The sequence below is a fragment of the Acomys minous genome (genome assembly GCF_964271855.1).
Source record: "Acomys minous genome assembly, chromosome: 3".
NCBI classification, from domain to species: Eukaryota; Metazoa; Chordata; class Mammalia; order Rodentia; family Muridae; genus Acomys; species Acomys minous.
In genome coordinates, this window is record NC_140485.1 from 126,477,561 (window position 1) to 126,497,113 (window position 19,553).

A 19,553-nucleotide genomic window follows, 5' to 3' on the forward strand; every position below is an offset into this window, starting at 1 on the left:
TGAGCAAGCTGTGTGTTGTTACTTGAAATGTCCTAATGCTTGAATGCACTTAGGAACGTAACCTTTCCTATATTGAAAAGCACAAATAGTCTAAAAATAGGAATGCCAAAAGGAAGGAAAAATCCAAAGATTTAAAAAAAAAAAAAAAAGGAAAATATCCAAAAGCTACAGAGTTTAGATGGAAAGGCACAAAATAGACAGAAGGAAGATATTGGAAGTAAAAAAAAAATGGAAATGTTGTTTATTTCCTTAACAACTGAAGTTAACTGAGGAGCATCAGTTCTTAAGTTGAACAATCAAGCTAAATGCTTGAGAGTAGAAACACTGTGTTTCAATGAGAGGTAAGGCAATGATTATCCCTAATTCTTTCTTCTCGTCCTATTAGTGGATCTCTTAGAGCTGAATACAACGAATGAGGTTTTCAAGCAGCACAAACTGAATCAAAATGATCAGCTCCTGAGTGTCCCAGACGTCATCAACTGTCTGACCACAACTTATGATGGGCTTGAACAACTGCATAAGGACCTGGTCAATGTTCCGCTCTGCGTTGATATGTGTCTCAACTGGCTGCTCAACGTCTATGACACGTAAGTTTGTGATTTATCAATTAAATGACCATAAGTGAGTGAAACATGTTAATAATAGACTCGGCAGTATCATCATCATCATCATCATCATCAGTATCATCATCATCATCATCATCATCATCAACATCATCATCATCATCATCATAAGGCTCTGAAAGTAGCATTCTCTGTCAAGAGCAGCTAGGGAAATCCAAGCTACTATGTTTTCTTTCTCTTTGTTTCTTACTATCTTAGATTATTATTTTTGAAAGAAAATAAGCAGACACTCACTGTGACTTAAAATGATTTATTGGCATATGGGAATCTCCATAATCTTTGTATGGTTGTTTGAGAGTGATTTGGGCATTAGTGAATAAGACTCGATTTGTCTTAAAATATTAGCTTCATTGCAGTTGTGGTTGTTTGTGTGAGGTGCTTTTAACCATTGATATCAGAGGACACTAGCATGCGTCATTGAACTATTTTTCATGGTATATAAAGAACATTCTCAACTTCCAGCACAGCTCACTCCACACACACCACCCGTTTATATGATCCTTCTGATTTGACAATGTATTTGTGCACTAATCAGTTACCAGAAGACTTGCTGTGAGCTGACATTTCAGAAATGCTGGGAATTATTCATTCTTCTGGTAGGGGATGCACAAATGAAAGAAGAAAATGAACCGTTGCTTTTCTTGTGGATCCTAAAAGTTAGGTCCCATTAGCTAGCTATTTGAAAAATGTGCATTTGTCACCCTTGGACGTAAATAGGAAGACAATAGATGATCATTCAGAAGTGCACATGCTGAGCAGCTGATCGACTCTGTGTAAGAAGCAAATGATGATAATAAGAGGCACAGTTTGTCTATAATTTTGTTTACTTTTTCAGTAGAAAATCCCTTTATCTTTCAATATTAACAAATATCATAAAGTCTTAAAAGAAAAACCAAGATAGTCATGTGCTTGAGGGCACCTGAGAATGAGGCTTAGTTGGCCGAAAGGATGCAGGATATGCCACAATATATTGCTATCTTGTGTCTTCTTATATGTTGCCTTTTAATACAAAGTTTAAATTCTCCTTGCGTGCAATATTAATGTTAGGTTAAGTATATTATTAATTTGCTCATCAATGTTTTAAAGCCTCAAAGGAGATCTTTTCCACAAAAAAATTCACCAAAAATACCTGGTGATTTCAGTGTTTTCTGTGCAGTGGTCTATAATGTGGGGTCACATCCCAGGGAGAGAGCTGAATTGGAATATTTGGGGACTTCATCTGACCCTGTGAAGTAGCATACAGGAGGACATCTTGATCAAATTTTATGGAGAACACTTCCCCCAGCAGTGTCCAGCTATAACAACAGGCTTAGGTTTCTGGGATGCTGAAACACAACTGGTCCTGGGTTGCTTAAACATCATTTTTTCATGTTTGTAAAGGCTGAGAGACAGAGCTCAAGGTGCTGCCAGGGCTGACTGGTGTGGTATTATTTTCCCCAGAACCTCTCTCCTTGGCTTTTCGATTGCTCTCTTCTTTCCATTATATCCCTGATCTTTTGTTCCTACAAGTACACCAGGCATACTGGTCTAGGGTCTGCCCTTCCAACCTCATTTTAACTGACTCCTTAAAGATGCCGTTGGCATGAAAAGCGGGGTTCTAAGATGCAAAGATTGAGGACTTCAGCATGTGAACCTCAGAGGAGCACAGTTAAGCTCAGAATGGACGTATATGCTGCTCCCAAGAACAAGGCAGAAGTGACACCGTGTTAAGATGCAACCAGCATGCAAAATGTGATTTGTTGTCTGGGAGTTCAGTGTTGGCATAATTCCATTTCTGACTGTCAGGTTGAACACATGGACATGTTAAACAAATATATATTTGTTTACTTGAGAGACAATACTTCGAAATGCATCATTCTTTCTTTTTCATGGGGAAAAAAACCTGCAAGACTTACCTCCCCTCTATGCAAGTGAAATCTATCAATCACTCTGCTGTGTCAGATGGGTTCCCTTCAGTCTCACTGTCTATCTTGGAGTAAATGAATGAAGCTAAGGAAAAATCAGTGACTCTGTAGGCAGTAATCTCCAATGCCCAGAGTTGACTGCCTAAGCTTCTCTATTGCGTGTGGCTTATTCATTTATCTAAGCTGTTAACTCTATTTCAAGCAATGGCACTCTGAGTGAATCTCATCAACTGTAATTTACTCCTTCCAGAGTGGGGATCCTGGATGTTACAGAACCTTTAGAAGTCTTTGGACTTAAAAAATAATGCCTACATTCGGCTATTTTTTAAAGCTTTATGAAACAGAGTTATAATTCTTTAAGAAAATGTTTTAATATAGATTTACTTTAAGCACAGGTATTGGGGGAGAGAAAGATTCTTAGGAAAAGGACAGTGCATACTGAAGAGAGGAGCAGATTTCATGAAAGAGTTGCATTGATTTGCCTATTCTGACATCATTCATTCATTCATTCATTCAACATGTGAGTAGTCCAACACTATCATGAATAGCTGATGAAATCAATGCACACACCAAGAGAGGTATGTTCTGGATAATCATTTGAGATGATTATGGCTTGCCTCTTGCTGTAGGTGAGGCAGCACAGCCGGGTGGGGAATGCTGATGGAACTGTTCACTTGATGACCAAGAAGTGCAAGAAAGAGAGGAAGTTCTTTTTATCTCCTTGGAGGGCTTGGCTCTCAGAGGACATCTACTAGACCCTGGCTCTTAAAGTTTCTCCTGCCTCAAGAACACCATCACATTGGAGACCAAGCCTTTAACACACGTGACTTGGGGGCCATTTTAGATCTAAACTATAGCACTGTTACATATTTTCAACTGTTTTATTTACTGAGGTATGATGCAACCAGGGCAGACCTTCTCAACTTCAACTTGAAATAATGAGTCATGCGAATAGAGGAGATAAAAAAAAATTCTAAATATGGCTTGGAGATGAGACATGATCTTTCCATTCTGCCCTCTATTTAGAAGATTGCAAACCCAACACAGTGAGATATCAGAGTTTATCTGTAACCACCTGTGACAGATTAATCATAGTTCCGAGGCTACTTTGTAGATTTTATTTTCCTGGTTGCATGGATAGTCTCATCATATTGTTATAGCTAGGCCAATCATATATTATAAATCAAGTAAATTCTTGAATTCTAACATGTACCTAGCTCCTCCTACTATTTTCAATTTTGTGCCCTGGTTGCTATGTGACTTGGCAACCACTTAACTTTGGCATCTCAATTTCTCACCTGAAAAATTGAGGTAAATCTATCTGCAAAGCTTACCACACAAAAGGTGAGTGTGGAGGGCAAGTAAGCTAATATATGTAGAAAAGGGCACTATAAATTGTAGCGATCAAATTCATTCCATTTGTGAATTCACAGCCTCTCTTAAGCTTCATCTTGCCAGGTTAAAAAGTCTTAATTTCATAATCTTCCTTCTAGATTTAATGGAAATCAAAACCATTTAAATCGTGCTTCAGAGCAATAGTCTGGAACACTTGGCTCAAACATTTTTTTTTCTCTATAGAGAATATTAGCTTCATTTGTTATAGTAAGTCATATTCCCCCCCTCTTCTGAGATGAATATAATTTTAAAGGTACTTAACTTCTCAGTTAAACTAATTTCAGAAGTTACTTATAAAAACTGTCAGGGGAACGGAATACTTAGATATTGGCTTATATCACTCACTGAGACATTTTATTAGCTCCTAGATGCATCTCTGATTAGATACTCTGTTTGACCCCAAAACTGTCTATGGTATGGTCCCATGTACAGACATATTTTTCAGCCAGTGAGCCTGCACATGAATGCTCACCCTACCCTACGTTTTGGAGGGAGCGTGTTTGCACCGGTCCCTGTGTCCTCCTGCCCAAACTTTGACCATGGCAGCCCATTCCTGATGGTAGACTTGTCTTTCTTAGGATGAGGAGAAGGGCAGTACTAGTGATTCAACCCTGAGCCCCCTCCATGTAAGACAAATGCTCTGCCACTGAGCTCCAACTGCAGGCCTTGGAACTGGACTTCTTTATTAACTGTGGGAGGCTGTGGACTACTCAACGTGCTCTCACTAAAGCCTGCCAACCACAGTGACCTTGCGCTTTATTTTTCATTTCCACACATAGAGGTTGATATGTCTTCTCTCTAGTCATTCTCTTCTCTTACCTTCCTAGCTAGTGTGTGAGTTTATTGAGCAAGAATCGTGTCCTTTACTCTTTCTTGTTTCCTAAAGTTCATAGAACAGCTCTGGGATCAGAGATTACATAAGCCTTCGTAGCTGGTGGTGGACAGGGTAGAGGACTGGCATTTTCAGTTGTCTTCCTGACGATGTGTGTGCGTGTATCTCTTGTGTTTTCCAAATAGACTGGAGGTCAGGCTCTACTCGGACTATTCTGGTCCCTTAAAGAATTGCTTTGTGCTTACCCACGTTCGTGCATTAGTCTCTTAATGCATTCATTCGATAGTCTTTATTGTTTTTCTAAAAGTAAAGTGTCTGTGTTCAGAGGGTAAACAAGCTCCAACTTTTGAAAAGACGAGGATTCACACTGTCTATTTCCTGTGTCTGTTTTTAGGGTTTTAGGAAAACCCTAAAAAAACATATTAAGTAGAAACACGATTTTTAGCATGGCTCAGTTTGTTTGAAACTGGCTAGTGTTTCTTGTGACTAGCTGGCTTAGAACTTGTGATAATTTTTCTGTCTCTGCCTCATGAATAATGCGAGTATAGATGTTGCTGCCACACTTTGCTATCATTTAAGCATATTTTCTTTTTTAAAAGATTTATGTTTTTGTGTCATGGTATATATGGAGACATCTACTGGATCGTTTCTCACTTGAGAATAGAAGAATATTAATTAGTATAACTAACAAAACCCCAGTAAACTAAGAGTTAAAGGCAGCGTAGCAATGAGATTCCTTCATATTATACCCATATGTAACAAATATTCATGTAGTTTTAAAATGCTGTGCATTACAACACGGATTAGTTACTTTTCTATTGCTGTGATAAAACACCACAACCAAGGCAGCTCATAGATGGAGCATGCATTTGGGCTTAGAGTTCTAGGGGACCAAGAGCTCATCACCGCCATGTGGGAAGCACCAGGCATGGCTGCAGAGTGAGAGCTGGGAAACCTCAACGTCCACCCTCAATTTCAAAAGTCCTCCAGCAAGGCCGCACTCCCAAACCTCCCAAACTGCACCACATCTAGGGACCAAGTTCGAATACCAATAGGGACCCTGCTCATTCAAACAACCACACTAAGTGCCCATAGAATAATGTGAGCATTTGCTTTTTTTGTTTTAAGTGTATCATATCTAATCCCTTAAAAACTAAGAAAATTCAGAGTATAAACCTAAACTGAAAACTGACGGAGATTATGAAATAATAAATACAGTGATAAGATGTTGTAATGGGCCATGTGGTGTTTCCCTGGAAAGATCAAGTCCTGTTAATTTTATGGTGCTTTCCCCATCCTGGGTATCTACTACCTTGGCCAACGCTTGTTCAACAGCTTAATAGTACTTTGATAGACAAGTGAAGTTGAAATGGCATCTCACTGGCTTACTGAGAAAGTATTTCCTAGTGCTGATTAATTAATACATTTCATTTTTAATTTTAATTTCATGCTTCCCCTAATACAAATGTCACACCTGTCTATTTGAAATCATTCACTGTTAAAATTCCAATAGTAATTTATAGACTACATTGATAAATTTCAAAGTAAATGAAGACAGGAAGTTTTAAAGTTTTATAAGCACTAAGTCTTCAACATGTAACTTTCTACATAGATGTTTTTTCACATTTAATTTTTAATTTATCAGTATCCTTCTCTTGCTATATAAAATTGCATATGGACTTTGTGTAGCTTACTTGCATATCCTGTGTAGTTTTTATGTATATTTTGATTTTACATTTATAATCAACAGATTTTTTATGGCATCTCTTAAAGTGAAATATATTTAGCTATATGATTGTTGTTTTCATATCACTTTAATGTGTTCTTGAGCTGTGTGTTGTATGTAAAAGGACTTCAGTGTATTTTTTCGACTTGTTCAAAGATTTTGATAAACTATGTTATGAAGTTGTGGTGTAGGTTTCACAGTAATTGTTAAAACTAAGTGGAAAGGTTGTATCTTTAACTTGCATTCATTATGTAGTGGTCTGCTCTCAAGAACATGTCAGTCAACATACTGTATACAGTTTTAATGCATATAACCTGTCTTATAATTGCAGGGGCCGGACTGGGAAAATTAGAGTGCAGAGTCTGAAGATTGGACTTATGTCTCTCTCCAAAGGCCTCTTAGAAGAAAAATACAGATGTATGTAAGATCTTTTCTACCATACTGCTTCTCCTGATAATATCCATTTCCTGGGTACTGATACTATATGACTTGCTGTAATGCTAGTTTCCATTTTGGAAATTGCTGCTATATGTGTACCAGTTTGGGCAAAGAGGATAGTGTGAAGAGAATCAAGTTTGTGCAATTTGAGATGGTGATTTTAGGGCCACAGATGAGGTGCCTTGTTGGAGTAAGAACAAAGCACAAATGTGTATGCCATTTAATCTTAGAATGTTGTCCAAATTTGTAAGTTTTACAATGTCCACTTTTTAGCTGAGCAAATTAATGCCAAAATAGGTCAAGAGTCTAGTCAAGGCTGTGACCCATTAAAATGTTGGGCCTGAACTAGAAGCATCTATTCTTTTTTTCTTTTTTCTTTTTTTCTGGCTACCATGTACACTTTTAAAAATTTCACTGTAGATACATGAGTGTTACAACTGTAGATCCAACATTTTTATGATTCTACAACCCTTTTTCTTTTCCTTTTCTCCTTTCTTTTATTCTGTTATATTCAATACTTTAAAAAAAAAAACAGAAAAAGAAAGATAAGATGGTCTAAAACATTTACTAGCATTAATTCTAAATAATGATATTTTGTAGTTTTGACATTATGAAATGATAAATGCTTTTAATTTTGATTTTGATTGTTTATAGTCATTAAATAAGCCAGTCGTACCCGTTTAGCTATCAACTACTGAAGAGTATCTTGATATACTCAAGAGAGGGATCTGAATTTAGCATTTACACCTCTCTCACTTAGTGACCAAGTGTCATGAGGTGTATGTCTGGATCCCCTTGAATACTTCTAGCCAAAAATAATGCTCCCTCAGTTTCTTGGTGCACTGGGCTTCATTTCAGAGAGTGAAAGATGACACTAACAACTGTATCATTGAAAGGAAGTTGAGGTAATGTATTACAAATTGCCAAAAAGAAAAAGTTAAATATCAAATAAATGATCAGCATCCACATGTGTCTCCAAACTCATCACCATGGTGACACATCTTCTTCTGGTTTAATTTGTCCATAAAAGATAAGTAACTTGAAGCTGCCAGACCCATTTCCAGATGATTTTGTGCAGATAATCTGTGTATTTGGAGGAGAGGGTGAAGGATAATTTATAAATAGACATCAAAAGACAAAAGGTGGGTACAAGGAAGGAGTAGGAGCATGGGGTCTGTGAGTAACTTCGCAGTCCAGAACATGCCAAGGATGCACAAGGCCCTTGGACTCACCCCTAGAATCAAGAAAACAAACTTTTCCCCCAAATGAAGGTATTTTATTATTGTTCTTATAACCGAGCCAAATTCTGTCTCTCTAGACGCATACTGTATTCAAAATCGTGGACCTTTTGGGATTACTATTAGATTGGTTGATTTTGAGTGTCAAGGCTTGAGCCTAAAGGCATGATTTTCTCACATAATTTGGCAAGAATGTTCAGGAAGGAGATCTTGATTTATATGGAGCTTAGTCTGACTGTAGGATCAGGAGGGGAGGGTCCTTGATGGTCTGTGAGCACTGCGAGCCCTGTAACGGGAAGTGGAAAGAAGCCTTACATAATGTCTTGTTGGTGGCTCTTTGTCTAGAACTTCAGGGATCTTCATTATTATCAGGAAAAGATATAATTCACAAAGCTGAGATCTTGGCGTTTTTAAAATAATTAGGAAAGGAAAGAATTACTGAAAAAAAAAACCAGCGTTCCAAAATTAGGAGAAAATTGGTCTTTCTAATCATCTGGGATTCGGGGTTTTCTATGCTCCCGAAAGACTTGGGGCTATAAAAGTAGCAGTGACGTCATAGTGCTGAATGGACTGTAAAACAAATGCAAATTCAGTCTCAGGCTTCGCATTTTCTGCAAAACAGCCTTAAATGCTCAGATTTGGGGCAGGAAACCAAAGCCCCTGTATTGCAAGTTCTTGCTGCTTAATATAACCTACGATGGATGCCAATTTAGGACATAATTAAATAAGAAGTCTCATGGGTTAAGTCTTTAATCTAAGTCTTCACCTCAATACTGAGGTTCTGAAAGTGTTCTGAGGTTCAGCTTTGCTTCTTATATTGAGATGCTCGGCAATTCCAATTCCACTTTTGATTTCCCCAGTGTTATGAGAACATCTCTTCGCTATTATTTCCTTTGTTAAACTTAAATATTCAAGACAAATTGCTCTTTAGACTCGATGGCAAGAGCCATCCATATAGGAAGAATATTTTGTGGTGGCTGAGGTCAGAGTCTTACCCCCACTGGGGCCTATGACTTGTGACTTACTGAGAGTGCCTCTGGAGTAGATTCTAGCACCCCCATGTCCCTCCCTGCAAACAACCAGGGGCTTTGCTGGCATCAGCAGATGCACAATCGGCAAGCATCGTTTGGAAAGCCCCTTCCCCCTCCTCTTTTTTTAAGTTTGTCTCTTAGTTTTTTTGTTTGTTTGTTTTTATTTTTTATTTTTATTTTTTATTAAGCAACAGGCTGTGACCCATTCTCATACCGTCTTACAGCCTTTTGTGTCCAACTCTAATGGTAGCATAGAACTATACGTGGGTGAGGCTTTTTCTCTGTGTTCCGTGAGTGCACATAGCAGCATAGCTTTCTGCCTTAAAGCAGGAAAGCTGGGCAGAGTTGATGCCCTTAAATACGTGCGCTTTTCTGTCAAGATTATTGCACGGGTACATAGATGCACAGTAAGCATTGTTAAAAGAATTCTGGGCCAACATTTTGGGGGTGCAGTAGTCTCTCTTTTTTTCTTTCTTTTAATAATGAAACAAGTGGAGCTCTAAACAAACCTCAATGAAAGCAATAATTAAGTTTATCTCGAATGAATTTGTTTTTCCCTCATGTGCTTATAATTAAAACTGTACTTTCATGACAATTACTGTGTCAATATCACTCGGTATGCTTCAGTTGGGAACTTCACTGTTGACACTGTTAGAGTTCACATCCTTCTCCTTTGAGAAGAGGAGACTGCCATTTTATCTGCTATTTATTTATCGGATATTGTATGAAAATGATTTTGTAGGACCTTGTAAGTACTCACGCCCCTTCTACTCTTGGCATCACAAGACAAGCATAGTCTGTCTCTTGAACTGTTAGTACCTGAAAATGCCACCCAAATGTGTTGAATTCTATAATGAAGGGGATTGTTTTGATTAGCTGTGCATCCCTGTGGAAAACGTGGCTTCTACTACATTAGCATATTTACTGGGAATCTTCTAGTAATTGTAATCCTCAAAATGTTACCCTTGGTGGATCACAGATACATATCCAGGAAAGAGGAGTTTTAATGTTGATTTAAGAGTGTTAGAAAACAAATCAGTGCTTATTTTGTTTATACATGGAAAAGCCAAAGAAAGGCAAAGGACACAAGCTTTTTTTTTTTTTTTACCATTTTTTTATTAATTTATTCATATTACATCTTGATTGTTAGCCCTTCCCCTGTTTCCTCCCATTCTTCCCTCCCTCCCACTTCCCCCCTTCTCCCCTCCCCTATGTCTGTGATTGAGGGAGACTTCCACCCCCTATATATGCTCTAAGATTATTGAGTCTCTACTTGGTAACTTGCTATTCTTCCTCTGAGTGCCACCAGGCCTCCCCATCTGGGGGACGTGGTCAGAAAAGGGGCACCAGAGTTCATGTGAGAGTCAGATCTCACTCTCCACTCAACGATGGAGAATATCGGAACACAAGCTTTTTTAAGTCTTAAAATTGAAATAGGTTCATTACAGAAAATAAAATAAAAATAGTTTACATAGCTAGTAAGCTCCTAAAAGGGAAAGCTAAACATCATTATATTTTTGGTATTTGCAATACAAAGCAGATATAAACATAGATATACCTAATAGAAGATGAATGTATGTTCATAGAATATTGAATTTATGAGTGAACACAAAAGTTGGTAAGTCAATTGAAAAAAATGTAATGATGTACTTTATAAACTATATCCTTCAGCAGTCATAAGGAAGCTTTGTTTTATCCCACTCTCTTTCTTAAGGGAATATCTTATAGAGACTCCAAGACCAACTGATGTTCATTTATTTTAAAATGATTTTGTAATGGTTGACCTGATTATATGTATTGACTTATGACATAAGATTATTCTCAGACACCTGGCTCATGAGATTCTGATTACAGATAGCAGATTAAGAGCCTCAGAACTGAATAGACACCTGATCTGGACCCTGTCCCTCCTCATTTTTTGTTTTTTTAAGTTTATATAATTCAATCCACGTCACTGAAGATATGCTTTAAATTAGATACCGCTTTGAGCAGTAGATGGTAACATCTTGTTTTCCCTCTTTGTAGGTCTCTTTAAAGAGGTGGCAGGGCCAACAGAGATGTGTGACCAGCGGCAGCTTGGTCTTCTACTGCACGATGCCATCCAGATCCCTAGGCAGCTGGGGGAAGTAGCAGCCTTTGGGGGCAGTAATATTGAGCCCAGTGTTCGTAGCTGCTTCCAACAGGTAGGCATGAGCATCGGGGGGTGGGGGGGGTGGGGGAGGGGGCACGGTGGTGGGTATGTGTGGGATGTCTTGAGAAAGGGACTTCAAGATGTTCCCAAGATGGGAGTCAGTAGGTTGGACAAGAACCAAATATGAAGGTCTGGGTACCAGCCCTAGGAGTTGATATTTTGTTTCTTCAGGCACATTTGATACAAGGCACAGGAAAACCTGCATAGATTATCTTTTTCATGAAGTGCAATGATTTGAATTGTAGTGCCCTGGCTTTGTCCTTATTTATTGTCCCTTGTCCCCTGTTCTCAGCTTTCATTTCTTGATGCCTCCCTTCACACCCTTAGACTTGTGACCTCTGTTTAGAATGCTCTTCCCTTTCTGTATACACACTCCCTTCTCCTGCTCAGTCTGTTCCTCCTTCACACATTGTCTTGGCTCATGGGTGCTCTGAATGCCCTCCTCAAACCCTATCAGATGCCAACCCCTGACCCTCACATCCTCTCCCTCCCCATGCTCACTACAGCACGGCCTCATACTGAGTTGTGTAGCTAGTTGTTTAGTATTGCTTCTCCTTTGCATACCTAAGCTTCCTGAAGACAAAAGCTGGGCCTACCACATATCTGTCCAAGGTTAGTCTGCTCCTCCTGCTGCTGCTGCTGCTGCTGCTGCTGCTGCATCCTATGTAAACTAGGCAACTTACAGACAACAGACAAGGATTCTCCATTCTAGAGGCTGAGAACCTGAAGATCAAGGTTCCAGCAGGTGTGACATGTGCTGAACACAGGATTTCTGACAGCACTTGCTTGGTGGTGCATGAAGAGGGTCTTGCCCCATGCACTGCAGAAGAGCATAAACAGCTTGCTTATGCCTTCATCATACACTGAACCTCAGCTTGATTTTGATGCATGTTTTCTTATCAAAGGAATAAAAGTGCCTTAACATTCTCTGCAGAGACAAGCTTTTAAAATAGAAAGGTATTACAGAAACAGCCATCTTCGCTTAAAGAGAATATACACATACACAGAGAACCATGTACAAAGTTTTATACTGATCTGTGTTGCTAATTTTCACCTGGGCAAGAGCTGCAGTTTCTTTTTTAAATGCTTACTGTGCATAAGCACATTTACAAATGCTCCTGATGTCATCCATATGCATAAAGTTAGAAGCCTACAGATATTTTTTCCAAGGCATAGCCAATGATTTATCACTGCTGAGAAAAAAATGCTCGCACTGTATCATTGAGGAGAATCAATGTCATGGGTTATTACATTTTATAATGGCCCTTTTTCTTATTTTAGAAATAAAAAAATACAAAATGATTTTTTTCTAAATATGATTTATAGTCATATATGTCAGTGCACAGAGTGACCTCAGCCACAGCGGGAAGAGACAGTTGGTGAAATTTACCTCTGCTCTCATATATAATCACTCAGTAGTAGGATTTGTGGAATACTTGAGATGCCACATATGCTCTAACTTGGAGAGCCTGCAAAGCTTGTTTGTGCGGGTCTGCCTCCAGTGGGATGTCGTGACAGAACAGGGGCAGGATGCAGCAATGGCTCCCTTTCCTCAGCACTCCTAAAGGCTTTTCACTTTGCTCAGTTTCCAGTGAGTCCTCAGCTTTCTACATTTACCATCGTGGATAAGTGTGTGTTAAAGAATTAAAAGTGCATATAAGAAAGATCACTTTGAATTGTGTGGTTTACCTTGCTTTCTTCTTTTTCTTTTATTTGAGCATTGAGGGGGCTAGGTAGATGGCTTGGTTGCAAAGGGCTTGCTGTGTAAGCATCAGGGCCTAGGACTGTATCCCTGTGACCCAGTAAAGTCCAGTGCAGTAATACATAGCACATGCTTCTAATCCCAGCATGGAGGAGGCAGAGACAGGAGCATCCTTGGGGCTCATTGGCCAGCTAATCTAGCCTTCCCATGAAATCCAGGCTAAAGAGAGATCCTGTCTGAAAAACAAGAGGGCAGTACTTGGGGAAACCTGAGTTTGACCCCTGGCCTCTGCATGTATGGGAACATACATGAAAGTGTACCTGTGTGTATGTACATTGAAAAAGCACACTAATAGTGGGACTCGATGGCACATGCTAGTAATCCCAGCACTCGGGGAGGCAGAGGCAGGTAAATCTCTGTGAGTTCAAGGCCAGCCTGGTCAACAAAGCCAGTGGGGACAGGCAAACTGCACAGAGGAAAAAACCCTGTTATGGGGGGGGGGGAAGTAAATAAAAATAAAAGTTCAGCATTAAAGAATTGCTCCCCCCGCTTCTATAACAATCGCTGCCTTCCCCAGGCCCCATCCTACACCCGCCCTGCAGTTTTCTAATTTTAGTTTCTAGAATTGTCGTACGTTGAAGAACCCATTTGTGACTCCACTGAACTGGAGTCACGTGACTTTCCCCCTGTGCAAATTTGCAGCAGCAGCAGCAGCACTTGCTGCAGCTTCACTCAAGAGCTGATCTCCGCTTTCTGTCTCTTCCCCAGAATAACAACAAGCCAGAGATCAGTGGGAAGGACTTTGTAGACTGGATGCATTTGGAACCACAGTCCATGGTGTGGCTACCGGTCCTCCACCGTGTGGCAGCTGCTGAAACTGCGAAACATCAGGCCAAGTGTAACATCTGCAAAGAGTGTCCTATTGTTGGGTTCAGGTGAGGTGCACTAAGAGAAGCCGGAGCTCAGTGGTGTCTGTTCTCCTTCTATGGTCTCCTATTGTCTCCTGCTATGTTTGCCTGCTGAATACATTCACGCTCAGCATTGTCCATCTTTCTAAAGTGGCATTCCTTCTCAGCATCTATATGCAAACTTATTTTTGCTCTTATAGTTATTTATAATACTTTAGTCCAGAATCAGGAAGTTTTATAAATACCTTTTTATTGAGGCCATGGGAATATCATACAGGGTAATTAAATTGTAGATTATGTGCATATAGTCCTAATGGAATTTGTTGGCTGTTCCGAGTTGTTCGGGATCAAACTTAGATGGAAACAACATGTAAAATATGAACTGAGAAGTCATCAGATAACTCCGTGTTTCCTCTGCTAAGTTTGTTGTGATCAATCCCACTTTCCACCTGTCCAATAATACTGCTGCCTGAGTATGTTCTTTCTCTACCCAGCCCCCACCTTTCCCTCTATGTGGGTGTATATACATACTCCTGGATGTGAGTGCATGTACGTGGAGACCAGAGGTTGACATCAAGGATCTTCATCTTCCTCCTCAACCACCCTCCATCTTATTTTTCATACAGAACTCTCACTGAACCTGGAGCTTTCACTCAGTTAAGCTGAACAGCAAGCACCAGACATCTTTCTGTCTCTTCTTCCCCAGTATTTGGATTATACTTGGCTCACTAGTGTGTGCTACCAGGCCCAGCATTTTTCTGTCAGTTCTGAAGGACCTGAACTTGGATCCTCATGCTTAGCTATAGAACTGTCATTGTGATGAGGTCACTGGCTTATGACCTTACAGAATCTGTGTAAGACCTATGTACCATGGTTGTCGTGGGGTGTGATGCTTATTCACCCTGGTTCTTTCATTTCTTCTTGAGTGAGTGTGCATTTGACCTCCTAGACTGTGCCACCTTCTCTTAGAAATAGCTACTACATAAAATGTGTCCAGAGCAGCACTTGATTTAAACAGGAGGACAACTGTGGTTGAAGTTTTGGCTTCTTTAAGAAGCCAGTTATGTTATGTTTTTATTTTAATCCCAAGTGTGGTCTATGGGCCTGCCTTTAGTTTACCCACAGCTGATAATTGCCCCATGTGGCTCGGAGAGGGGTGTGGTATTGGCCATCTGCTGATAGTGGAATTCTGAGGACTCAGAGAGGGTATAAATATCAGAGCCCAGGGAGAGGAAGATGAAGCAGAGAGAGAGAGAGAGAGAGAGAGAGAGAGAGAGAGAGAGAGAGAGAGAGAGAGAGGAGGAACAACACTTTGAAGAGCTGATCAGAGGAGGAAGAAGGCTGCTTGATACACTGAGGACTGAGGTTGGTATTTTGTTAAAGAACCCAGTAACCCTAACCAAACAGAAGTAGCTAACAAGAACTCCACCTCATTTTCCCACTAACTTTCTTTCTCTCCTACGTAGTGTTGGGGTTTGTGGTTGGAAGGTGTTAGGAGGGATAGGGGGTAGAAAGGAGAGAGGTATAAGAAACCAAAATGAAATGGACAACAATCTCTCTTCACTATCGCCCATCACAGTATTAATTATGGTGACCCCAATATGAAAATACACTAAGTCTACAGGTAACATTGAACTTTTCTGTAAGGTGAAGACATGAAAAGTGTGGGTTTGTGAGTAAATGTAAGATTCATTTTTATTTACGTCTGTATGTAATGTGCATGTATGCGTGTACATGCCCATGGAGGCCAAACAAGGGTATCAGATTCTCTGGAGTTGTAAGTGCAGGTGGTTATAAGCTATCCAACGTGGGTGATAGGGACCAACTTTGGGTCCTCTGGAAGAGCAGCAAGCACTCTTATTCTCTGAGCCATTTCTGATGCTTGTCTGTGCCGAACTTTTGTAACACTGTTAGCGTTTTATACTAATTCCTTTCAAATTTAATTTAAATTTCTTCTCTCTCTCTCTATTTATTTATTTATTTATTCTATGTGTATCCTATTGTCTGTCTGTGTGTTATGTGCACACAGCGCCAATGGAGACCAGAAGAATATGTCAGATCCCCTGGAGCTGGAGTTATAGATGGTTGTTAGCCACCATGTGGGTGCTGGGAATCAAATCTGCTGTTTCTGAAAGTAGTCAGTGCTTCAAACGGCTGAGCCATCTCTCCAGTCCCTCAAAATGAATTGTAATGAAATCTTAGATCTACAGGGTGTTTACCAAGCTGAGAACTGTTTCGGTTAAAATTACACACAGCTGGTCAACAGCAGCATGAATGAACGAGAGGCTTCATTTCTTTTTATGTAAACAAAAATGCAAAGATAAACCAACCAAGACTGGTGCTGCATCGTGATTCTCAGTTCTTCCTTTAGAATCTCTGTTATCCCCAACCTGTGACTTGGATTTTTCACCGTGACCTCCTGATAGCAAACTGGCTCTTCTGGAAGTCCCTTCCATCTTTAGTAGGAGCGTTCTTCTTCCCACTTGAGTCAGCCTCTTACAATCCCAGTGGGAGCTCTTGCCCAGGACTTCATCCTGGATTGCCCTGCTTACTGTCATCAGAAAGCAAGACTGAGAAATAGTATTTTAAGCAGAGCACATTGCTAAAAATGTGCTGACATTACAAGAGTTTCTCACTGGTGAAGAAAAGTAAAGAGCTATCAGCACTAAACAAGATTCCACTAAGGAGAGATGATGTCAATCATATCTGTCAAGTTATGCCAATAGGTACAACATAAGATATTTTATATAAATATAAATAAATGGAAATTTATATAAATATAAAATAAAATAAAAGATATTAGTATATGTGATATATCAAACCAGGACCATAATGAAGCTGGCATAAATAGGTGGTCTTCACATAACTTGCAATACAGTTAATAGTTTATAATATTAGCCTCACGTAACCTTTACGGTGTTTTTGTATTTCGGCTCTGCTAGTCTTGGCATTTTGGAATCCCCCCATCTATAGATACAGGTATAATGCATGTTTCTTAGTGCCACCAGTTATCATAACTGAGTGGATGACTTGGGAAGTGTTTTCCCTTCAGACCCCATAGAAGTTTGGAGCTTAGAGTATAGTTTCTACAAATAGACATCGATGTATAGAGGCTTAAAACATTACTTCTCTCAAGACTGTGTAATGATCAGGATCGTATTTAACTTGTTCTTGGTTACAAGGTATTTCTCACTGTGGTGTTTTTTTTTTCCTCCAATGATTATTTTAAACAGAACCTTTAAAATGCTCATTGTAAAACCCAATGCTCTTGTGATGGAATTTTATATTCATTTCTTATTAGTGATCTACTTGGTATTTTAAAATTGTATGTATCAAACTCATTATCATAACATTTTTCTGTCCTTTTGGGTCCACATTCAAATATCATGCAGAATCTGCTGACACTGACATTAGACTTCTCCTCATGTGTAAACCTATGCAGGCGTATTTTAAGACTCTTGAAACACGTTTGCATATGCTTATCATATTTTATTATATAACTGCATATAACTCTCAGTAATATAGAAAAAAATTTTAAATCATAAAACAACTGAGGAGCAAGGTCTCTACTTCCTCCCCATCCCCGAATCCTTCTTAATAAATGAATAAATAAATTCCAAAAAATTTCTTCCTCCATCATTGACGAGATGACTGTCGCTTCTAAATTGATGCTGAGATCCAAAGTGCTGCATCTTTGCACCAATTGCTTTGCCTGATGGTTTGGACCCCTGAAACTTGTGACCAAGTGACCAGTTTGTTTTAAGTACCAGGACCGATGCCTGTTCTTTTATCCATTGCAGATACAGGAGCCTAAAGCATTTTAACTATGACGTCTGCCAGAGTTGCTTTTTCTCTGGAAGAACAGCAAAGGGCCACAAATTACATTACCCAATGGTGGAATACTGCATACCAGTGAGTACAGAGCTTTTAAATCAACTCAACGTTCTGACTTGCTTGCTTTATTTATTTGTTTGTTTGTTTGTTTTTCTTGGCTTCTCATGACAAGGTTTCTCTGTGTAGCCTTGGCTATCCTGGAACTCACTCTGTTGACCAGGCTAGACGCGAACTCACAGAGGTCTGCCTGCCTGCGCCTCCCCCAAGTATTGAGATTAAAGGCATGCACCACCACTGGCCAGCTAGTCCTGACATTTTTATTTAATACATCTTACTTAACTGTGTTTTAAAACTTCCATCAATAATTTATGGGCATAATTTTTGTTTTTTTTTTTAAGTACATGTACTTCTCATGTTGAATTATGAAAAATTCTGTTATTCCAAATACAATTTGTTAACTTTTCAAATATGTGTTTTGATGTTAAACTTAACTTTTTTTGTAAACAAAGAACTCATATTGACTTATCTATGTTGAAAATGAAACTTTGCTGAAAACAACCTTATTTATCTTAGACTTTTAAAGGATGTTTTCTGAAAAAAGTTGCACCTTATCAAAAATGAAAAATAGAGAAATAAAAACTATGATTCATCCACATGTTTAGCTCCTGAAGAAATCACCTTCTAATGCTTTTGCATTTTCTAATTTTATAAAATGTATATATATATACTCAATTTTTTAATTAAAAAAAAAAAAAACACTTTGAAGCTCTGGCTGGCCCGGTGCTCACTATGTGTATAGGGCTGGTGTTGACCTTACAGAGAGCCAGCTATGTGTGCTTTCTGAGTGCCGGGATTGAAGACATGCACCACCATGCTTGCTGTTAATAGATTTTTTTTTCAATTTGGAGTTTTTCATTTGACTTTGTAGATAATAGCTGCCCCCCATTTTCAGCTTTCTGTCACAAAATATTAATTGAATGAATTACTATAATTGGTCTAACACCATTTAAATTTAGGTCTTCAGTTTCCTATAAGCAACATTTAAAAGCATTACTGAGAAGGCAGAACTTTATATGTGTTATATAAATTATATCTCCATTGAGGAAATGACTAGAAGCGGGTGATCTAGGTCAATGAATATTAGCATCTTCATGGCCAAAATACTTGATGCTGAGTCATTTTCCAAAAGAGGTCTCTGGCACCGCATGATGTTGTCACAGGTGCTAATATGTTCATTTTGTCATAGCCCCCCAGATATGTGGTTCTTTTGATCTAAAGCTGCTTTGTCCTGAGATTATCCTCATTTTCTGTTAGTTGCTATCCCTTAGTTTCCTTCCAAATCATGCCAAAATTTATTCATAGTGTTGTATATTTTCTTTCGTTTAGAGAAGTAAGTAACTTTTTGGATCATAAATCTATACAAAGGCAGCAGTACTTATAAAATATGCACATATAATTCTTCTATTCTTAGTGTCTTATTTTAAGTAAATAGAGACTCTTACATGTTGAGAGGAATTGTCTAGAAAATGTTGCTGACTTATAATGGATGAAATAATCTTGATGCCTAACATTAACTAAGAAAATATTGCTCCCAAGGAAGCTAGAGAAGTATCATTTATTATAGTTATTAATTTATTTACTAACCAAACTAATATTGAACTCTTATCATGTGTCAGCCATTATTATCAAAGCAAGGCACTTGCTGAAGTGGCAAGGACAGTCTACACAGTA

General features: G+C 38.9%; 1 protein-coding gene across 10 annotated transcripts in view; it reads left to right on the forward strand.

The window, feature by feature from the left end:
• Window positions 1–19,553, forward strand: part of UTRN (utrophin) — a 490,767-nt gene that overhangs the window by 429,533 nt on the left and 41,681 nt on the right. For all 10 annotated transcript variants that reach the window (XM_084777015.1, XM_084777016.1, XM_084777011.1 and 7 more), the window contains 5 exons: window positions 386–587; window positions 6,812–6,897; window positions 11,213–11,370; window positions 13,849–14,015; window positions 17,789–17,900. In XM_084777015.1, coding sequence (XP_084633141.1) covers window positions 386–587; window positions 6,812–6,897; window positions 11,213–11,370; window positions 13,849–14,015; window positions 17,789–17,900 — 725 coding nt within the window. The remainder of the gene's footprint in view (window positions 1–385; window positions 588–6,811; window positions 6,898–11,212; window positions 11,371–13,848; window positions 14,016–17,788; window positions 17,901–19,553) is intronic.